The 23,295-nt window shown below is 37.1% G+C and overlaps 1 protein-coding gene and 1 pseudogene across 1 annotated transcript; both read left to right on the top strand.

The window, feature by feature from the left end:
* The first annotated feature begins 3,233 nt into the window (after positions 1–3,233).
* Positions 3,234–4,257, top strand: LOC118581607 (olfactory receptor 6F1-like). Its single transcript, XM_036183935.1, has one exon. It carries the CDS (start codon positions 3,265–3,267, stop codon positions 4,222–4,224), a length of 960 nt encoding a protein of 319 aa, XP_036039828.1. The 5' UTR covers positions 3,234–3,264; the 3' UTR covers positions 4,225–4,257.
* A 12,709-nt stretch (positions 4,258–16,966) lies between these two features.
* LOC118572911 lies at positions 16,967–19,756 on the top strand (annotated as a pseudogene).
* The last annotated feature ends 3,539 nt before the right edge of the window (positions 19,757–23,295 follow it).

Raw genomic sequence — 23,295 nt, 5'->3', positions numbered from 1 at the left:
CTTCCGAGAATCCTCTTTCTTCTCTCTTGTCCCGCCTATACTTCCTGCCTGGCCACTGGCCAATCAGAACTTTATTTACACCTACATTCCTATAAGAACAGCTCAACATTTGTATTATAGTTGGCTGAGTAAAATAATTGGCTCACCATTTTGGAATTGAGTTAATTCATTTCTTGGGTCATTTATTGGTAAACTAGCTGATAAAAAGACATTCATTTAGAAAAATAAGCCAGATGTAGAAATACAAGAATCATGTATTCACTCTAATGTGTGGGATCTACAAAGAAATAAATAATAATTAGAAGGGGAAAGTGGACTATCAGAGAGTAGCTGTGTGGGAAAAATGAATGGGTAAATATAAACCTGGGTGAAAATGTCTTACTCCTATTATTGTGTACAACTAATACATAATAATAGGTTTTAAAAGATGAAAAAACTTTCTATTTTAACTTCTACCCAAAAACATATTCAGCAGAAAAAATCCAAATGCAAATATATATTTATTCAGCAATGGTCTGCTGATATAACAAAAATAATGTTTAAAGGATCAACAGTTTTTCCTGAGGAATTTAAGTAATTTTAACATCATACTTGTTTTCTCTCTTTTTGATGATACATATCAACTCATGTTATTTTCTCTGAAAGATTTACTATTCTTTGGCCACCAATGGTCTTTAGTTTTCCTATTTATTCCTGTGTATGTGCTGGTAGGGACCCCTTTCATGAAGCTCTCCAGCCTTGCTCTCTGCTACAGATTATGACTTTTCTTTTATATTACCAAATACTTTAAGTTTTCATAAATGATTGCAGCCCAGTTTTGGCTTTGTTTTTGTTTTTTCTTATATTACATATTAAGGCCTTTCAATGCTAAACTACTTCATATCTTATATGCTAATATTTATGATTAAAAAATTCTTTTGGGGTCTGAAATGTCAAGTGATTCATTTCTGTAACTGTACTTTAAAGAATCCAGACCATAGGTATTGGCAGCTAATGAAGTCATTTGAGACTCCATTCTCAGTTCCTGTGGTAACATGTCTAATTCTATGAAGAATCTCTCTTCTCTAGTTCACAGGGGAAAATATTCTGACCTTCAACAAAGGGAATTCCTCAGAGAAACTAGATGCCGCAAGGCTCTGGGGTGATGAAATCATGATTCTTCTCGTGATGGGAACTCTGGACACACTTTTTCCTGTAACCTGACCACAGCAGGAAAATGTAACTGAGAAACAAGAAAGAATGTGGTGCTACCAAATCACAGACGCTGCATCATGGCCAGGAACACAACAAGGAGATACCTGATGTCTTCTGAATTGCCTGAGGAGTGTGCTCACTGCACAGTTTTGGTGAAAATTAAAACTGAGAAAGCATTTAACTAATACTATTACATTTGTGTAAAATGACAATGCAGAACACCCAAGGTAAGTTTACCAGGGAAGAATTGTATGTGTCTTTCAGCAATTGTCTAGGGGCAATGGCAAATAACTGCCAATAGGACTTTTGTGATTTTGACAAAGTTATTAAAGAGAGGCAATATTCTTCCTCAAATATGCATTTTGTATATAGGGTGAATTATTATATCTTATAAGGTTAAACACAAAAAGCTGTGTATGAGTTGTTTCTATACTTGAGTTATAATAAAAGCTTTCATTGATTTCATGTTCATTTTCTCTGTCTTCCAATTTCTTTCCAACTTACTTCAGTGGAATAATGATCTGATTTGCATTCCTTAAAGCAGAATTTGAACTGTGATGTGTTTTAGTAAAGTAATAGGGACATTGGGAAGGGATAACATCAGTCTAATTTCACATAAAAATTCAGGTTAAATTATTTGAAAATAATGAGTGTAGATTTTCTTTCTAATGTTGAAATAAAATCTACATAATATCCTCTTGCTATAAACAATGAAAACTACTTTGGAATATGGCCTTTTATGACTAATGTAAATCTGAACATCATTCTTAAAGACCAAAATTACCAAAAAAATAGAAATATTTAAAAAATTAGTTCAAGTTCCTTTTTTTACAAAATGCTTCTTTGAATTTCAAATTCTCCTTAATTTCTCAAACTTTTTGAATGAGTTTATATTCCAAAAAGCAGAATTTTGCTACAAAACCGAGGAAATAGCCTCAGCAGTTTTTAGGAATTAGTATTTGTAGCTTCAAGTAGGATTAAAATAAAATATTATCAATACTAACATTACATGGCTCTTGAATTATGTCTGAGGAAAAAAAAAACTTCCAAGAAATTTTCTTCTCTATATAAAAAAAAATATTGGGAATAATAACCTTGTGGAATTAAGGATGCATATATATTTTTAAATCAAGTTTTATATCTTGAACCCTCCAGAAAAGAGTGAAATAAGAAACTATAAACAGAAACAAAATGATCCTGTTTCAATTCTACTGGTGATTTCTTCATGATATGAGATACTTACTCGGTGTATTTTATTGTAAAGAGTTCATAATTTAAAAAATATTTAAAATGTAAAGAATATTTTTATAAGGTTTATGAATATTTTAAACTTTGTAATCATCAATTGAATATTTTGACATGGATGCATATGAATATAGCATGAGGAATTCTTATGACTCTAATAACAAAGATTGTCACTCTCTTATGTTCGTTTTCTTCTAATCAAAGTGGGAAAATTGGAAGATGTGGAGATTCTAAACATAAGTAATTCATAGATCAGGAAATTTAAATAGATATTCAGAAGCAAAATGTCTGGTTTAACTCATGTCCTTATTTCCCTCCAATCATAAAGTCATTTGTAAGTAAAGACCATGAATTTAAAATTGTGGGTAGCCTTTTATCTTAACAGGGTACACTACATAGCTACAAAGGCCTCTACCAGCAACTGCATCAACTATTGTTTTTTTGTATCTGCACATTAGAAAATGAAGTCCTCAGTGTCACATGCTATGTTCTTCCTTAGTCTTTAAATCAAGTTATCAGTATTCCTTCCATGCCCTGCTACCTGAGTGATAGAACAGTGGGTTGGTAGCCTATTAACTTTGTTTTTCCTTTGGAAGAGGTAGATAGAATATTTACATTAGAGATTTATTTTTAATATGAATTAGATAATAAATTTATATTATGTGTGAAATTGTCAGTTATGTTTTCAACAGCTTTCATCTTCTCTGGTTGCTAGGGATCACTTAGAGTCATGGCAGAAATGACTAATGCATTACAGTCCTGATTCTCACTCACCTACCATCACTTGAGTGCTGTTGATTCCTCCCAAGGCTGAGACGAAGGAATATGGATGCAACAAATGAAACTGTGGTGACAGAGTTTATTTTTCTTGGATTTCCAGGTCCCTCCTCACTGCAGCTTGCATTATTTGTGATGTTTCTCACTGTGTATTTGCTGTCTTTCATGGGAAACACTCTCATAATTTTCCTTATTCTGATGGATTCCACACTGCAGACACCCATGTACATTTTTTTAGGAAACCTGTCCTTCCTGGAGATCTGGTACACTACGGCCACGGTACCGAAGTTGCTGGCCACATGTATTGCAAAGGTAGTCACCATTCCTGTTGCAGGCTGTATTGCTCAGTACTACTTCTTCTTCTCCCTGGGAGCCACTGAATGTATCTTGCTGGCAGTGATGGCTTATGACCGGCACGTGGCTGTATGCCGTCCTCTACACTACTCGCTTCTCATGAGTGTTCAGATTTGCATAAGGTTTTCAGTGGGCTCTTGGATTGGGGGCTTCATTGCCCCTCTGCTACCCACCATACTGATCTCTCAGCTGAACTTTTGTGGCCCACAAAAAATCAACCACTTCTTTTGTGACTCTGACCCGATCTTTAAACTCTCTTGTTCAGATACATTCTTGGTAGAGGCCTTGGGTTACACCTGCAGCTCTGTGGTGATTCTCAGTTCTTTCCTTCTCACAATGAGCTCCTATGGCAACATTGTGGTCACAATAACTAGGCTGTCTTCCCAGGAAGCTAGGAAGAAAACATTCTCAACCTGTGCCTCCCACCTCACAGTAGTTACTATCTACTACGGCACCATAATCTTTGCCTATGTCCGCCCTCCTGCCAAGTACAATTTCACAATTGGCAAAGTCATCTCAGTGTTCTACTGTGTGATCACCCCATTAGTCAACCCTCTCATATATACACTGAGGAACAAAGATGTAAAGAAAGCTTTCCAAAAATTTGTAGCAAAAAAGAGATTTCTATTAAACAGAAACATGCATGAGTTTTGAGAAGGCAACAATTAACTTCTGTTTAGAGAGAAGTCTCAGACTCATTTGCTCATGGTAAGTATTTGAAATTAAGAAATGGAATTCTGATGTGCCCACCTCTGCACATTTTGTGTTTTGTGTTGAATTATACTCAAAGTTATTTATAACTGTTCTGTTTATGTTATTTAATACAGTACCACAGTGATATTGAGTAAATAATGAAAGGGTTTTTTTGCCAATAAGCTGTTCACAATTAGTTTATCTCAAATGAATATTTTAAAATCTTTTACCGTGACAGGAAAACTATCCATAAAATCTGTGTTAAATGAATCAGTGTTTTTCCATCTAAGAGTCTTATGGAAACTAAATAAAAGTACATCAAAATACATTTAATAATCATTTATTAAACACATATGGTGAACCAGACACTATTTTTAATTTCACAATTATTTGTTAACATACGTATAGCTAGAGAATCTTACTAGAAAAAGATTAGATAAATGCATTTTTTGGATAATGTGAAATTGTAAATAAATAGATATAAATAAAATGAATAGAACTTAAAACTTTAGCAAGAGTACCATGATTAAAATGTTTTAAAAGGCTTAATGAGATAACATAATAATGGAATATTTAATAAGTTCCTAAACCATTAGATTTTTTACATGTTCAAGTGGATAAGAGTTCAATAAAATGAATTTAAGTGCTACACACCCACAATATTAGCCTTTGAGGATACTGAAGAAGGAAATTCATGATTTCATTCAACATAGCACATAGTTCATGAAAAAAAAAGACCTAATTTTTATTTTGAAAGAGATAAAAAGGGACTGCAGGCTTTGCATTATTTTTTATAGTTTTTTTTCATTGTAAATTAAGAAGTTTTATGGTTTTCATTTATTCTAGTGAAGTTTAGGAACAAAAGAGATGGCAAGGTGATGGAAGAAGAAAATCACAAGCACCTCTATGGTGAGTGTTCACATGACTTACTCCTTAGTGCTGCACCTTCTAAGTGTGAGAACTGTGACTGAGCTTTATCAGAAATATCTAAGAGAATGCACAATACCAACCTAGATACAGAGAGAGAATCTGCAGTACAAAAAATCACCAACTGACTGCTACCAGAGTTAATTATGAGAACCAATGCTTTAGGTATTTAAGAGACTATAAAAAGTAATAGCTTGTTGCACAGTTCATATTTGAAATCTTTCTTGAATTTAGTACAAAACCTTTCTGGAATACATAAAAAATAGAATTATATTTAAAAAATACAAAAATGCAAAATATTTTTTGTTTTTGTTTTTACATATTTATTCATTAAAAGTTCTGTGCATACATATAACATGTGGTAACACTCACTACATGCCCACCCTTAGCTTTTCTTCTTCCCATACCTAACAAAGTTCTCTTTAGTGAAGAAGTGCCCACCCACATCCATGTCTTCTTGTTTGGACCCAATCAGTTTATCCAGGACCTCTGGGTGGGCATAGATATGGAGCTATGTATTCAAACATGGGCAATTCAACCAGTGACCATGCCACTGAAGATAATGAGAGTTCCTCCCCTTGTAGCCCTCTACTGTCAATACCAGCAGTGGAAGGTTTCAGCCCTCATGAGGCCCTCCTGACTGAATATTTACAGCCTCAGTCTTGGGCCAGCCTTGTGTAAACAATAGTAGATGCTATGAGTTCACAAACACTGTGACCTTTTCATGCTCTTAAAACTACATTCAAGGATCCTCCTCTTCTTATCTCTTGGCTCTTGCATTCTTTCTACCACCGTTTTAACTGTTTCTTGAACTTCCTATGGAATGTTATGGGTATCCACTGTAAAACTGAAGATTCAACAATAACTTGTAGTTCCTTGATGAGTTGTGAATCTTGGCTTTAACTGTTCACAGAATAATTAATCTTCTTTGAGCAAGGCTTAGGGCACCCTGGGTCTTTTTATAAATGTAAATTTTTAGGAGGAATTTTGTTATGTCCATTTAGAAAAATGAAAGTAGTAAGTTCACCTTTAGGACCTGCCATTTCCCCAGTAATTTGTCTTTGATTAGGTTGAGCATACAAGGTCTGAACTTTAGCGTATGAATTCAGTTTCAGATGTAATCAGAAACTGGTTTTTTAATCTCATATTGGTTATGCCATTTTTGCACCAGTAGGCACATCTTGATTTGCACATTTATATGTCCATATGTCAAATTCATAGGTAGTAACACAACTGTAGCTGACTTTTACCTAGTATTTATATCAAAAGCTTCATAGATTTCTGTAAACTTTTGTCAAAACAATCTTAACTGTAAGTGTGAAATACCATCATCTCTTCTAACACTTAGTTTCTATCAGAATATCAAAATTATATGCAAAGAATCTCAATCATACATATAAAATGATAAAAAGCTACTTCTTTTTATCATCTCACCTAAAAATAGATTTCCTTATTATATTGGTAGTAGTCGTGTATTTTCTAGAATCAGATTCTGTGCATTATATCTAATTATGCCCTGGATTATAACCAGTGAAATTTACCTATTTTTCTGTAACACACTTAACTAATATTATTCACCAATACATTTGGAAGTCAGATTGACTTATGAATTTCTTTTGTTATGTAGCTACAAAACTCCATGAAAGTGCTTATATTTTAGATTATGGTGGTTGGGGAAACCTGAATCCTTATTCTCAGCCCAGAGAACACATAATTGACTGAATAATAATCTATATCTTATTTCCTTTGTGGTGAGGGATGTATTCTGCCTTGATGCATTTATACAAGCAGTAGCAAGTGGGATATGTTTGTATTTGTCATTTGTAAATACATAACTTCTTAATTTAAAATTATTTTAAATACAACATTTGATTAGCTGAATATTCTCTTGTTGTGTAAACTTACAAAATCAATAATAACATTTATACCTTGGATAATATATTTATTCTCCTGGGTTATTTTTTTTTTTTGAGAAATTTCAGTGGTGAACTTCCATTTATACATGTGCCAATACCCCTGGTTATATCCTTGAAGCCTGAATTGTGCACTATAAGGAATATAATTCTGAACTCAATTATGTCCATCGCCCTTAAGAAAGATAAATCCATCCTACTCTTACTGATTTAGTAACAAATCCTGATTATTCAGAATTGCCATTACCATTGAATTAACATACAACTAACCTAACTCCAATTTTCTTCCTCATTCTTTTCTAATGAGTCTCCACTAGTACAAGCAACACTAGAATCTGCTGTTTCCATGCTTTTCATGTCTACAGTGTAGGGAACAAAAATTGTCCTCAAGGGTCAGTTTCTTTCCCATAGAATCATTTTCTGAAGCATCCTCTACACTACAACCAAAGCAAATATTTCACAATGTCAGTTGTAATTTATAGATACAAATGTCTATCTTTCTGTAGGAATGTAAGCCAACATGATTTTTATGACCTAGAAAAACTTTGTGATCTGATATCATTATATTATTATTATTATTATTATTATTATTATTATTATTATTATTTGAGACAAAGTCTTACATTGTGACTAAGGCTGTCCTAGAATTCACTGTGTATCCCAGGGTGGCAATTGTCTTACATCAGTCTCCCAGGTGCTGTAATTACAGGTGCACACCACTATACCAAAGTTTTGTTTTTTTTGTTTTGTTTTGTATTTGTTTTTGTTTCTTGTGTTTGTTCTTTTGCCTAAGTGAAAGTGCTCTTGAGTGTCCTGTCACATGTAGGGGTCATGTTCTTTTCCACACTAGTTACTGTACATGTTGTCCATGCTCACGGGAAACACTGCTTTCTTCCCCTTCCCTTCCATGCATGCATGAGAGCTAAGATTCTTTTACTTGAAGACCTCCCCTTGGATGTCAGTTTCCTGAAAAGCCCCTCCCATCCCTGAAAAACTCAGAGCTCGAATCACCTATGTGTAATAACCAGGTACTTGCCTGTTAACTTTGTTCAGTTATGACTTCACACTTTCCACATGTTTACCTGATTGTGCATTATATCATGATATTCTATTTTATTTTTGAGAAAAAATTATGTCATGTGTTCAAAGAAATAAAAACTAGGGCTGGAGAGATGGCTCAGAGGTTAAGAACACTGCTTGCTCTTCCAAAGGTCCTGTGTTCAATTCCCAGCAACCACCTGGTGGCTCACAATCATCTGTAATGAGATCTGGTGCCCTCTTCTGGCCTACAGGGATATGTGTGCACTGTATACATAATAAATAAATAAATTCTGTTCCTGTATTTCTTTCTCCTTTCAGTTAAAAAATTCAAAGTACTTTCTTAAATTTTAAGAATTTTAATTTAGTTCTTTGTTGATATTTTTCTGAGTTTTAATTTTAAGAGAAAACTCAGAGAAATATGTACACTGGAATTTAAATACTTTCTACTAAAATAGTGTATTGTATGTAAACATATTATGATGTGATTGTTTTTTCCATATAATTATATATTTGAAGAATATTCAATACTAGGCTAAAGAGACTTTTGCATTTCTCACATTTTATAATGCAGACTATTCTATATTTTATATATTCTTCCAGCATTGAATAATTTTCCTTCTACTATTTAGTAAAAAGTTTAACCAATGAAAATGTCTCTCACACACACACACACACACACACACACACACACACACACATATATGTATATATGTAAACACACATGACCTAATACAGAATAAAAGAGAAAGAAAGATTCTCAAAAGTATAATTGTTTGTCTTAGAGCAATTACACTACAACTCCATTAGGAGGTTGATTAGATGGCTCAGTTGGTACAATTATTTGCTTATAAGTATGATGAACTGAGAATGAATCGCCAGTGCACACATAAAACGTTGTACATGGCCATGCCACATATACCAGTTAACCCAGATTGAAGGAAAGTAGGTAGAGAAAGGAGACTTTCTAGAACTTTCTCACCCATCAGCTTAGCTAAAACTCTTTAAGCTCCAAGTTTACTTAGATACACCATTTGTGGGAAAACTGGCAGTTAGAGATTAGGTATACCCGATTTCCATTTTTAGTCTTCACAAGAAACCCTATACTACATATGCATACACAAACATGCAATACACACACACACACACACACACACACACACACACTCACAATAGAAAACTGAATTTTCAGCAATCTCATTAATATGATTGCTTAAACATGAGCTGAACATGAACCACCACAACAGACATGTTTAAGTGGATGGGCAAAAAAAACATGAGGCCTCAACCCTATAAAAATAACTTCATGAAACTGAGGAATGCTGAGTGGGAACAATAGTCTTCCCCAGAGAAGAACACAACATTTGGCTATTTGATACCAAACGGTCAGTTCTAAAAACATACATACAAGTAATATTACACAGACTAAGCAAGTCATTTTTAGGAATATGTATGTATATACATATTCATATACGTATGTGACAGCAATTAATGAAAAATAAGGTGGCAAATTAAAAAGACAACTATAAGTGGTTCATAGGAGGGTTTATAGATATGAAAGAAGAGAAAAATATGTAATTATAATCTCAATAAAAATAAATACCAATAAAAATAAAAAATAAAAACTTTTTCCTTCCTGTTGGAGTTTCACAGAAATAGACATCTAGATTCCTTTCCAAGGGATATTTTTTGTCACATTTTCTTTTAATTTAAGAAATTTTCATTAGATAAATTCATGTTTGATCATTAGTATTTCATTAACATAAGTGTCCTACAGACATTTAAAATTTATTTATTTATTTATTTTACATCTCAACTATAATATCCCCTCACTCTTCTTTTTCCATTTCCTCTCCTCCATCCTCTGACTCCCCCCTCAATCCACATCTCTTCCATTTCTGTTCAGAAAGAAGCAGGCCTTCCACATGTATCAACAAAGCATTGCATATCGAGTTTCAGTAAGACTAAGGACTTATATTTAGGCTCAGCAAGGCAGTCTAGTGTGAGGAATACATTCCCCAAAGCCAGCTAAAGCATTAGGGACAGCCCTTGGTCCCATTGTTAGGAGTCCCTAATAGGCCACACTCCACAACTTATATGTGGAGGGCTTAATTCAGTCCCATGCAGGTTTTCTGAATGTTATATCAGACTCTGAGAATTCCTATGAGCCTAGATATTTGTTTCTGTGTGTTTTCCTGTGATGTTTTTGACTCTCAGGCTCCTATATTCTTTCTTCCCTCTCTTCAGCAAGCTTCCCCTAAGTCACCCTAATGTTTGGCTGTGGTCTCTGCACTGTTTCCATCAGTTACTGGATGAAGGCTCTGTGATGACAATTAGGGTATTCACATATATGATCACAGGAGAAGGACAATTCAGCCCACATATCCATTATTGCTAGGAGTATTAGCTAGGGTCACCCTTGCAGATTCTTGAGAATTTCTCTTGCATCAGGATCCTATAAGACTCTAAAAAGCCCCACTTTTCCAGTATTCTATTTCAGTACTCTCCCTATCAATCCACTCCCCAACCATATCCCTCAAGTTACCATCCCCAATTACCCAGAGTCCACCCAGGTGATCCCTTCCATTTCTGTTTCCCAGGGAGTTCCATAGATCCCTCTTATTAGGCACTCCTTGTTGCCAAGCCACTCTGGATCTGGCAACTGTAGCATGGTTATCCTTTATTTACAGTTAATATCCACTCATGAGTAAGTACATACCATGCTGATCTTTCTGAGTTGGGTTACCTCACTCAGGATGATTTTTTTCTAGTTCAATCCATTTGCCTTCAGATTCCATAATGTCATTGTTTTTAACAGCTGATTTAATAATCCATTGTATAAATGTACCATATTTTTTTTATGCATTCTTCAGGTGAGGAACATCTAAGTTGTTTTCAGGTTCTATATACTACAAATAAAGCTGGTAAGAACATAGTTGAGCAAGTGTTCTTGTGGTATATTCCTTTGGGTTTATGCCCAAGAGTGATATAGCTGGGTTTTGTGGTATATTGGTTCCCAGTTTTCTAAAAAATCACCATGTTGACTTCCAAAGTGGCTGTACAAGGTTGTACTCCCATCAGCAATGGAGGAGAGTTTATCTTGCTCCACATCCTCTCCATCATAAGCTGTCTGTCAGTTGTGGTTTAGATCGTGGACATTTAGCCAGGTATAATATGAAATCTCTGAGTCAGTTTGATTTGCATTTCCCTGATGACTAAGGATGTTAAACATTTATTTGAATTTTTCAAAAATTTTCCTTCCATTTGAGATTCTTCCCTTGAGAATTCTGTTTAGTTTCCTACCACATAATTTAATGGGATTTTTTTGATGTTGAGTTTCTTGCATTCTTTATAAATTTTAGAGATCAGCCCCTATGTCAGCTGTGGGGCTGCTGAAGATCTTTTTCCATTATGTAGGCTGCTGTTCTGTCCTATTCACAGTGACCTTTGTCTTACAGAAACTTTTCAGTTTCATGAGGTTCCATTTATTAATTTTTGATCTTAGTGTCTGTGCTATTGGGAGTCTGTTCATGAAGCTAACTCCTTTAGTCATTGTGTTCAAGACATTTCCCTCTTTTCACTTTTATCAGGTTCAGTGTATCTGGTTTTATTTTGATGTCTTTGTTCCATTTAAACTTGAGGTTCACGGTGACAGATATGGATCTATTTACATTTTTCTACATGGTGACCTCCAGTTAGTCCAGCATCATTTGTTGAAGATACTTTCTATTTTCCATTGTATAATTTTAGTTTTTTTCATCAAAAATCAAGTGTCCATATGCTGTGATCCTCAGGACTATACAGAAGAATTTCAGCTTCTAAAGCAGAAAGAATCCACCAGATTTAATACATTCTGATGGAGACAACTCATTTGTAATACACTGAGAATATTGTCTTTTGTGTTATGACTGTTCTTACAGTTAATACCTTGTGTAACCATAATTCTCCCCTCTTTGAATGGAACCCATCCACCAAAAAAGACCCAGGAATGTTAAATTATGGGGCACATTTTTTTTTTTTTACTTGCTGGTACATTGGATGACTTCCTCACTCCATAGGACGTTTAGTGAGAGAATCTAGTGACACAGTCAATGGCCTTGGTTAACACAGCCTAATCTCTGCTCTATTTCCTGTGATTATCCACTATTTGGCAGGACATGTGGTCAGGAAGGAAGTCTTTCAAATAGATCACAGGTGAGATCTTCAGATAAAATGTGTCCAAGCTCACTTGATTCCTAGACCATCCTGATAATAGTGAGTGCCCTAAATTCTCCCATAGCTGACTTGGGAAATTGCCAACCTCTAATTCTAACATAAAGGTTATTAATTCCCTAAACCAAACCTCAACATGCTTATTGAGATAGAATTTTAACCTAGGAATGTAGTCTCATGCATGAACTCCCCTTCTCTTTTCCTAAAATTTAAAGCCTCCTAAATCAACTTTTTTGTCTCTTAATGCTGCCCAGACATCTTTCTGGCCACGCCTTCCTGGGATCAGAAAGATGCTGAAGGTGTCACTTGAGATAACTCTGCTTCATGTTCCTGAGAAAAATTCTAGCTCTGTAACTTCATGCTGACCAGAGAATTGCCTTTGTTTTATGTGTGTACAAAAACTGAAAAACATTAATAAAGAAATTGACAAGAGGAAGTATTGAGGGAGATATTTTTTTTTCACCCTCAGATCCCTTGAACTTTACACTGGCAGTATCCTTCTATCTGATCCCTAAGAGGGCACTGAGGCTAGCTCTCAATAGCTCCTGATAGCTATAGGTGTGTTGTTATATATCTGGATCTTCTGTTTGATTCTGTTGATCATTTGTCAGATTTTATTCCAATACCATCCATAGTTCTGTATTAGAGTTTAAAATCAGAGACTGTGATACCTCTAGAATTTCTTTCATTATACAGGATTGTTTTAGCTATCTTGGGTTTTTGATTTAACTTTATGAAGTTGAGTATTGTTCTTGTAAGGTCTGTAAAGAATTGTGTTGGAATTTTGATGGTGATTGCATTAAATCTGTAGACTGCTTTTCATAAGATGACCATTTTTAATTATTTAATCCTATTGATACATGAACATGAGAGATCTTTCCATTTTTTGATACTACTCAACTTCTTTCTTCAAACCCCTAAATTCTTGTCATACAAGTCTTTCATTTGCTTGGTTAGAGTTCCCTCAAGATATTTTATATATTGTTTGTGGTTATTATGAAGGGCGTTGTTTCTAGTATTTTAATCTCAGCCTTTTCATCATTTTTATATAAAAGGGCTGTGGATTTTTTTTTTTTTAGTTTATCTTGTATTCAGCCAATTCGCTAAAGGTGCTCATCACCTCTATGAGTTCTGTGGTAGAATTTTTTTGGTTTCTTATGTATATTATCATGTCATCTGGAAATAAGGATACTTTGACATTTTTTCTCAATTTGTGTTTTCTTCATTTGTTTCATTGTTCTAGCTAGAATTTCAAGTAGTATATTAAATAGATATTGAGAGAGTTGACAGCTTTGCCTTTTCCTGATTTTAGTGGAATTGCTTTGTGTTTCTCTCTATTTAATTTGATGTTGACTACTGGCTTTTTTTGTCAAAGGCTTTTTCAGCATCTGATGAGATGTTCATATGGGTTTTTTCTTTCAATTTTATTTATATAGTGGAATACATTGATAGATTTTTATATGTTGATTCATTCCCCTATCTCTGTGATGAAGACTACTTGATCTGCTTGATGTGAACTTGGAGTTGGTTTGTCAGTATTTTATTGAGTATTTTTGGATCAATGTTTATGAAGGAATAAGTTCTTTATTCCTATGTGGATTCTGTCCCCTGTGATCTTTCCCCAGGCCAAAGCCATCCCAGCTTGTCCCTGGCCCTATTGCTCATGGGGCCCCACCCCAATCCCAGTGGACTTCTGTCACTGTGGTAGAGACCACACCAGCCAGAAAATTCTCCAGTGACACTTCCCCAATCCTATGCTACCCCACCTATTCCCTAGCCCTACTGCTGGGCCCTCTCATCAACCCTAGATTTCTGCCAAGCATGCCCAGGCCACACAAGCCAGAATAGTTGAGTGACCTTCAGCATAACTGAACCCTTCCCTGGATTCTGTCCCCAGTGATCCTTCTGTAGGACAATGTTATTTTAGCTCATCCCTGGCCTTGCTGATGCTTGGCACCTGCCCCTAACCTCAGCAGACTTCTACCACTGATGTGCAGATCACACCAGCCCCAATAGCCCTCACCTATAGACAAGTATCCTGCCCCTCAAACTCCAGAAGACTAGGTAGGTCCAAGTTCCTTCACCCTGCACCAAGGCTGTGCAAGGTGTCACACCACAGGCACCAGATTCACATAAGCTTGACCATAGACCAGGGACAGATCCCTATAGACCTGCCTGGGCGCCCCCCCCAAAACAGTTCAAGCTAAACAACCATCTTCCATATCCAGAGGGCCTAGTCCAGTACCATGGAAGTGGCATAGCCACAAGTCTACAGTTCATCGGATTCCACTAGTGTGGCCAGTCATCTCTTTACATTCTTCCATCATGATCTCGACATGCTCTCACCTGCAGAATCCCTCCTCTTGCTCCTCAAAGCAGGGGGTCCACTGATGAACTGAACTATAAAGGATGTGAAAAAATTGCCCCTCCTCATATTGTCCCACTGGAACAATCTTGCTACAGATATCTGAAAACTAACTCTTTTCTAGGAATGTGAAGAATCTGAACTCTTATGAGGTACAAATTTCAAATTTCCATTGGTAAAATATTAACATACACTGTCTAAAACAATATTTAAATATAATATAGTTATGGGTAAAGATGGGAAAATTATTTTTTGAATGCCAAATGCCATTTATTGAAGGAGGGAGGAGGTCTTAAATACAGGCTTACAGCACAGTGGGAGAACCCAGGAGGGCAGAAGTTCGCTTCTGATGTTTAGTTTGTTTGTTTGTTTTTTAGCTGAGGATTGAACCCCGGGCCTTGCATTTGCTAGGCAAGCACTCTACCATTGAGCTAAATCCCCACCCCTGCTCCTGATGTTTACAATCTTGCATCTAAGACCAATATGCTGGATACACAGACAAGGAGCTTCCCTTAAGCATTCAGGAGGGTGGACTCTCACAGGGAATTAGCATAGGGAGGATATCAAGGTCAAGGTCAGCAAGCAAGGCAATAGTTACCCAAAATGGGGGCCAGGGACCTACAGGTCCCCCCTTTTACTAAAAAAATGAGCTTCTGACTTAGGTTGGTGAGCGCTCCCCAGGCATTACCCATCTCTGAATACTCATTATCATACAGGCTCAATTAATTGTGTGAGAGCTGCAGAGTTAATTGTTGTCAAAGATCTCTAAGTGGCGCTGGGCTTGCAATCTGTGTGTTAGACACAGAAAAGACCAACATAAGTCTTAACCCATCCATAGCTGGTAGGCTAAAGCCAGGTGAGCCATTTCCTTTCTTAATGAGCCTTACTGCAAATTGAAGACCTTTTAAGATGGTATCCTGAGAGCAAATGGAACTTGAGTTTGTAAATTTAAAACTTTCAAAGCCAATCGAAATTTATATAACTATTGATTTAAATTTGTCATGTCCAATAGAATGAAAAATTAGTTTACTGTGGTAGCTACTTTTGCTGCCAGGGTCTCCACTGTGCTAGCTGCAGTAACCAGTTATGAAATGGCAATCTCAGAATCCTTAGTAGTGGTGGCCATCACTGCTATAACAGCAACAATGGCAGCAGCAATGTCAAATTCTCTTCTGGAGTGTGTGTGTGTATCCATTGGTGTGGACACAACTCCAGGAACACAAACTGCCAAGGCCCCCCTTATTCTTGATCCCAGCACAACTTAAGCTGCCAGCTCTGCAAAAGAACAACTAAGAACCATAAAGGAAAAACAAGCAGCTCACAAGGAGCAGAACTAATAGCTACATTCAGACTCACAAATTTTAAGGTATCTTTAAAGGGGGTTAAATGAATTTCAGGAGGTCAAAAAATGTTGCACAGAGCCACTCCTGAGAAGTAGGTACTGCTCCAGCATGAATAGGATTGTGAGAATGAAAATGCTTAGCTGGCATGCTACTGTTACTAAATGGAGGTCAGTGATCTTTAGTGTTATCTTTAATCTCCTAGGTGTCTGGGTGACACTTTCTCAAACATACTTGAAAAAACGCTTACCTCTCTTTCTCTTCCTTCACTCCTGTTCCCAGGGACTGGTCTCTGCTCTCTTCTATGTCCCTTCTTTGCCCCTTCTCTCCCATCCCCTCAATAAACCTTCCACATGGGCCCTGTTGTATGGTGTGACTCCTTCCCTGCTGGTTTAAAAATACATTTGGTGCTGAGATTTAGATTCAGTCTGAGACATGCTGGAACCCTGCACCTGGCCCACCAATGACAGCCTTACTGACAGATTGCTGGTCTCTCCATCCAACACTGACAATTGTTTTTGTGAGCTCCAGGGAGTGGATTTGAATCCGCCTCAAACAGCCTGATGGTTTCACAGAGCCTGAACAGTGAAGTGTCCAGCTAGCTATCCCAGGACATGGCCAGCACCCCAGATTTTTCTGGTCCCCCAGAGATGATTGATGTCCCACAGATCAGCAGGAAGCAGTCTTGAGAACATGGAACCCTCATCCCTGCTTTACCTGCTACCCCTTTCTAATCCCTCACCTTTTTATAATAAACAGAAGGGAGGAATGTTGGCATAGAGGCAAGGGAAAATTATTAAAAGCAATGTAATTTAACAGTAATTTATTTGCCTTTATTTCTCCTGTTTGACTTCTTTCTATATTTCCCCAGCTAGAGGGTTCTAGCAGCCTGCCACAAGCCCTGAATTTTACACCTGTACCACACCTACACATCCAATGTCACTGCAATAACTGGATTCATTCTCATGGGTTTCTCTGACATCCAGAAGCTTTTATGTGACTTTTACAGACTTTATGTGGAGTGCTCTTCCTAGTGATATACATGGCAGCCCTATTAAGTAACTTCATCATCATCATCATCGCTCTCACCACCCTTAACCTGAAGCTTCAAACACCCATGTACTTCTTCTTGAAGACTTTGTCCCTGTGGGATGTTTTCTTTGTTTCTGTTTGTATCCCAACTTTTATTGTCAATAGTGTAAGTCAAAACAATTCAATTTCCATTTTTTGCTTGTGCCCTCCAGCTGTTTTATTGTTCATTTTTCTTTATTAAGAAATTTTCTACTCATTCTACATACCACCCACAGATCCCACATCCTCCCTGCTCCCACCCCCAAACCTCTCTCCCAAGCCACTCCACATCCCCACATCCCCCCAAACAAGGTCTCCCATGAGGAGTCAGCAGAGCCTGGCACACTAAGCCTAGGCAGGTCCCAGCGCCTTCCCACTGCACCAAGACTGTGCAAGATGTCACACCACAGGCACCAGATTCCCAAAAGCCTGTCCATGTACAAGAGATGACTCCCAACCCCCCTATCTGGGTGTCCCCCCAAACTGTTTGAGCCAAACAACCATCTTCCATATCCAGAAGGGCCTAGTCCAGTACCATGGGGACTCCACAACCACCAATCTACAGTTCATGGGCTTCCACTAGTGTGGCCAGTCATCTCTGCAAGTCCTACCATCATGATCTTGATGTCCCCTACCTGTAGAATCCCTCCTTTCTCTCATCAATTGGATTCCTGGAACTCAGCCTGGTTCCTGGCCTTGGGTCTCTGAATCTACCTCTATCAGTCACTAGATAAAGGCTCTATGATGACAGTTAGGTTATTTGGTAGACTGGTCACCAGAGTAGACCAGTCCAGGCACCCTCTGGACCACTGCTAGCACTCCAAGGTGGGGTCATCACTGTGGATTCCTGAGAGCCTCCCCAGCACCCTGCCTTTTCCTATTCCCATGATGTCCTCATCTATCATGGTATCTCCCTCCTTGTCATCCCACTCTGTCTCTTTTCCAGCTTGACCCTCTCATTTCCCTATGTTCTCATCCTCCACCCTTTACCTACTGCTGCTTCTCCATATCCAGTCTGCTCATGTAGATCTCATCTACTTCTTCTTCGCTGGGTCATCCATGTGTACCTCCTAGGGTCTTTCCCTGTTAGCTAGCCTCTCTGGAGCTGTGGGTTAAAGTCTGTCCATCCATTCCCTGACATCTAGAATCCACTTATGAGTGACTACATGCTATGTTTATTCTTTTGAGTCTGGGTTACCTCACTCAGGATGATATTTTCTAGTTTCATCTATTTTCCCACAAATTTCATGATATCATTGTTTTTTACTGCTGAGTAGTACTCCATTGTGTATATGAGGCACTTTTTTTTTTTTTAAAATCCATTGTTCAGTTGAAGGGCGTTTAGGTTGTTTCCAGGTTCTGGCTATTACAAATAATGCTGATATGAACATAGTTGATCATGTGTCCTTGTGGTAAGATTGGGCTTTCCTTAGTGTATGCCCAAGAATGGTATAACTGGGTCTTGAGGAAGACTTATTCCCGATTTTCTGAGAGACCACCATACTGATTTCCAGAGTGGCTGTACAAGTTTGCATTCCCATCAACAGTGGAGGAGTGTTGTCCTTGCACCACATCCTCTCCAACATAAGCTGTCTTCAGTGTTTTGATCTTAGCCGTTCTGACAGGTGTAAGATGGTATCTCAGGGTTGTTTTGATTTGCTTTTCCCTGATGACTAAGCATGTTGAGCAATTTCTTAAATGCCTTTCACCCATTTGAGCTTCTTCTGTTGAGAATTCTTTGTTAAGCTCTGTAGCTCATTTTTAAAATAGATTGTTCAGTATTTTGAAGTCTAGCTTTTTTGAGTTCTTTATATATTTTGGAGATCAGCCCTCTGTCAGATGTGGGGTTGATTAAGATATTTTCCCAATCTGTAGGCTGTTGTTTTGTCTTATTGACCATGTCCTTCACTTTACAAATGCTTCTCAGTTTCAGGAGGTCCCATTTATTAATTGTTGCTCACAGTGTCTGTGCTACTGGTGTTATATTTAGGAAGTGGTCTCCTGTGCCAATGCATTCTTTCTCATCAGGGGAAGTGTTTTCCTAACTGCCATGTCCTTTGACTGCTATGTTGCCATCTGTTTTCCTTTGCACTATGATGCCAACACAAGTGGTGGTACCTGTGTGCTGGTAGGGTTTTTTCTGAGCTACTGGGATACTCCTTGGAACTGTATATATAGCTGGCATATTTTCCATGTCTTTCTGTGAATCCAATGTGATTCCACATTTTTTTAAGTGATATTCCCTCTTTGTTAAGGGTTTCCTGCTCTGAAACACTTGTGGTTATTTATACAAGTCTTGAAATTGGTCTGTGTCTAGGCTTACCTTGTTTCATCTGTGTTGTGGTCTCTTACTTTTACATTTTCTCCACTGTGCTTATATTCCTACTACTAAAGGTCAGTCCTAAGCATTTTCCACATGTATCCCCCACCCCACTGTTTTCACTATGTTTATTGTTACTGTTTGCTTTGTCTGTCTGAAGCCACTGTGAAATACACCATCAATTACAGACAGGCTATTTTCTGTATTTTACACTATGTTGCCTCCAACACTTAATCTTGTGATCTACAGCCTGAGAAACATTGATGTTATCCATCCTTTGAGGAAGTTGCAGCAAAATATCTGCTAGAGAAGCCCACTCATTTAATACTTCAAAACATTTAAAAAATGTGGCACATACACACAATGGAGTACCACTCAGCAGTAAAAAACAATGATATCATGAAATTTGCAGGAAAATAGTTGAAACTAGAAAATATCATCCTGAGTGAGGTAACCCAGACTAAAAAGAATAAACATAGTATGTACTCACTCATAAGTGGATACTAGATGTCAGGGAAGGGATGGCCAGAATTCAACCCAAAGCTCCAGAGAGGCTAGCTAACAGGGAAAGACCCTAGGAGGGACACATGGATGACCCAGCAAAGGAGAAGTGGATGATATCTACATGAGCAGACTGTGATACACCATAGGTTTTAGGATTTTTTTTTTAACTTTTATGTTTGGAAAAAGGGGAGTAAATCTATATCTAATTATTTACTGGTGCATTTATTTTGTTTCTTAGAAGACAAAGATATCAAGATAGTTAAATTGCTCTATAGTTTGTAAATTATCTGAACTACCTATGTGAATTCTCTCTTGGTTTCTATGAAATTCTTAGTTGTGAAGCAGAAGAACATTAAGTCCAGTGCATTCTGGAGATTTATCCAAACCCATAATAGAGTGTCAGAAAAGAACTGCAGAGTATCCCCAGACAGACACTGGAGAATTTATTATGTTGCTATATGATTTATATGTGTCTCTTTGTCTAATGTCTGTAATTCAGGTACTTTTCACCTCTAATTACATGAAGGCAAATGCTTTCCATATGAGGCGATAGAGAATCTTTGGAACCCATTATAATTATAGCAGAAATCACTTTGACTGATTTTTCCTGGTTTATTCACTAGTGTCTTCAATGGCAAAGACTATTCCTTACTATGTGTTATCTTCTGGAGACTCTTTTCCATCATATTGAGCCTTGCCTCTAAGAAAAAAGATTCAGTTTTCTATAAATTTTCTATGATTCTGTAGACACAGCTTGTAATGTCCCATCATCAGTTTGACAAAGCACTACTGTCAGAGTATCCTGGGCATCTTTGTCTAGGATATAATGAGGCAAACACCTATTCTTTTCAATGAATCAGAAGATAAAATGATTGAGCTTTCTGCTATATGCTCTGAGCTCATTAAACCAACTCCCCACTCGCTTGCACTTGAGAAATGTGAAATTCTGTAAGGCCTCCAACCAAAGGCAAATATATCACCTTACACTGATCAAACTTTACCGGTAAGCACACATTATGAGAATATTGCACCCACTGTCCTGAATCATTATTTCAATCACCATGCGTAAATGACTGTTTAATTCAACTTAAGTGCAATATCAGCACATGATTTTTAACAAAAAGAGGAGACAGAGAACCCTCACCACCCTAGACATACCTCTTAATCAACATTTGACAACCCATTAAAATCAAGTCTGTCTTTCACCTCATGGTCCTCACTTGCAAGGCCATAGACCCTGCTATTTCTTCATTTCTCATGACTTTCATTTCCTCAACTTTTGCTTACTTACCTTAATGCTTTTCTATATTATTTCATCACTGAAATCAAAAAAGGTATAAACAACATGGTTCAAATTCCCGGACTGACCTACTATACATTTTTGTAAGTTATCCACGACTTTAATAAAATACCTCTACTACTAGAGGGCTGATGAGTCCCTGTTTCGAGTTTGTATAATATGTCCTTAGTAAGTCAAATTCTCTCAACTTATTTTAACATGCTTCTCTGGCTGTGTCTGCTACTTAATTATTTGCTACTTGTTATGGATTTATGTTTCTGAAATCAAACTCAAACAGCACAAGTCAAATATGAGAGAAACCATTGATCTTGCTTGATTCCAATTTGACAAAAAATAGGATGGAGAGGGAATAGGAAGGTGGAACAAAATATGGAAGTAATAGGTGACTGAGAAATACTGTAAACCCCCTTGACTGTAGATTCTGTGTAACAAGTACACCATTCATATCAAAGTATGTAGTAAGTAAATAGTCTATAAAGAACACAATGTGTGGTATTTAAATGAGCCATAAAGAGGCTACAAGGCTTCAGGCATGTGACCATTGAAAGTTTGACTTTTTCACCAGCTTTGGCTCATTTCCAATCTTCTAAGTGCTTTTCTATCTTAAGAAAATTGTCTCTGTTTCTACTACTAACTACACATCCCTAGTCCAGTTTCCTGTTTCATGAATCAGCAATCTTAAAATAGAACTGGGTTTCATCCAGACAATGAACTATGACTTAAAGCAACTTTTGAGCTAGCAGCCAAATGTCTATTTTTTTTTTTACTTTTCTTTTCATATATTCTTCTCTCATATAACACATCTCAACCACATCTTACTTTCCCACCATTTCTTCCAGTCCTCACCACACACCTCTCCCCACACCTCCCCTCACATAGCCATATACTACTCTTTGAGTTCTCTTCAGAAAAGAGCAGGTCTACTAGGGTTATCAACTGAACATGGCATAACAAGATGCAATTAAAGTAGGCACAAATACTCATATCAAGGTTGGACAAGGCAACCAGATAGGAGGAAAAAGGTCCAAAATACAGGCAGAAGAGTTGCATTCCTCTTAGCTGCCCCACAAAACCCAGAGCTAAATGACAACAATATATATGCAGAGGACGTAGCAAAGACCCATGCAGCCTCCATGACAATTGCTTTAGTTCTTGTGAATACCTATAAGCCCCATTAAGTTGATTCTGTGGACCATGTTCTTATGATGTCTTTGACCCTGCTGGCTGGACAAGGACAATCTTCTCCCCCATCTGCTAGAGGGTGCTCCAAGGTTCAACTAACGTTTGACTATCAGTCTGTGTATCTTCTCTCATCAGTTGCCTGATGAAACTTCTCTGATGATGATTAGACTAGACATTGATCTTTGAGTATAGTAGAATATCATTAGGAATAATTTCATTAACTTTTTGCCAATTGTGTTGGATTCTGCCCTAGGTCTCTGGACATACAGTTCCAGTTTCTGGCCATTCAGGCAGTGTCAGCAACAGACTACCTCTCCTGGACTGTACCTCAAGTTGGACCAATAACTGTTTAGAGATCTAAACAAAGAATTTTCAATAGAAGATTTTTGATTTAATTAATTAGCCAGGAACTGTTTTTCTCTTTCCTTTCCTCCCTTCCTCCTAAAAGCAAAAACTAAACATAAATTCAAGGAAAAACTAAAAAGAAAAAAATACCAAAAGACAATAAAAAGATGATCTTCCACCCTCCTCATAAAAACAAACAAACAAACAAGATCAATGTCCATTTTGCATTGGCCAACTACTTAATGGGCATGAGGTCTGTCCTGGTGTGTGATGACTATACTCAAAGATACTTCTTTGGGGAAAAAATGACTTTCTCTTTCTCAGCAGGTATTGATAGCAAACAGTTTTTCAGTTAGGGGTGGTATTTTTGTGTCCACTTGTAATTCTAGTGCTGACAAGTTTGGACAATTTAAGAATAATTTTAAAGTAAATATATGCAAGATTTACTGAGCAATCAGTACTTTCTAGAAAAGTTTACAACCCTTAAAGTTTATTTCTTTTTATTTCAATTTTAA

This window comes from Onychomys torridus, chromosome 1 (genome assembly GCF_903995425.1).
Source record: "Onychomys torridus chromosome 1, mOncTor1.1, whole genome shotgun sequence".
In the NCBI taxonomy this organism is placed as follows: Eukaryota; Metazoa; Chordata; class Mammalia; order Rodentia; family Cricetidae; genus Onychomys; species Onychomys torridus.
Note: the sequence above shows the minus strand (reverse complement) of the source record. Positions and strands in the feature narration are given on the sequence as shown.

Bases quoted from the DNA above. Each gene is read 5' to 3' on its own strand.
- LOC118581607 (XM_036183935.1), top strand. From the start codon at position 3,265: ATGGATGCAACAAATGAAACTGTGGTGACAGAGTTTATTTTTCTTGGA.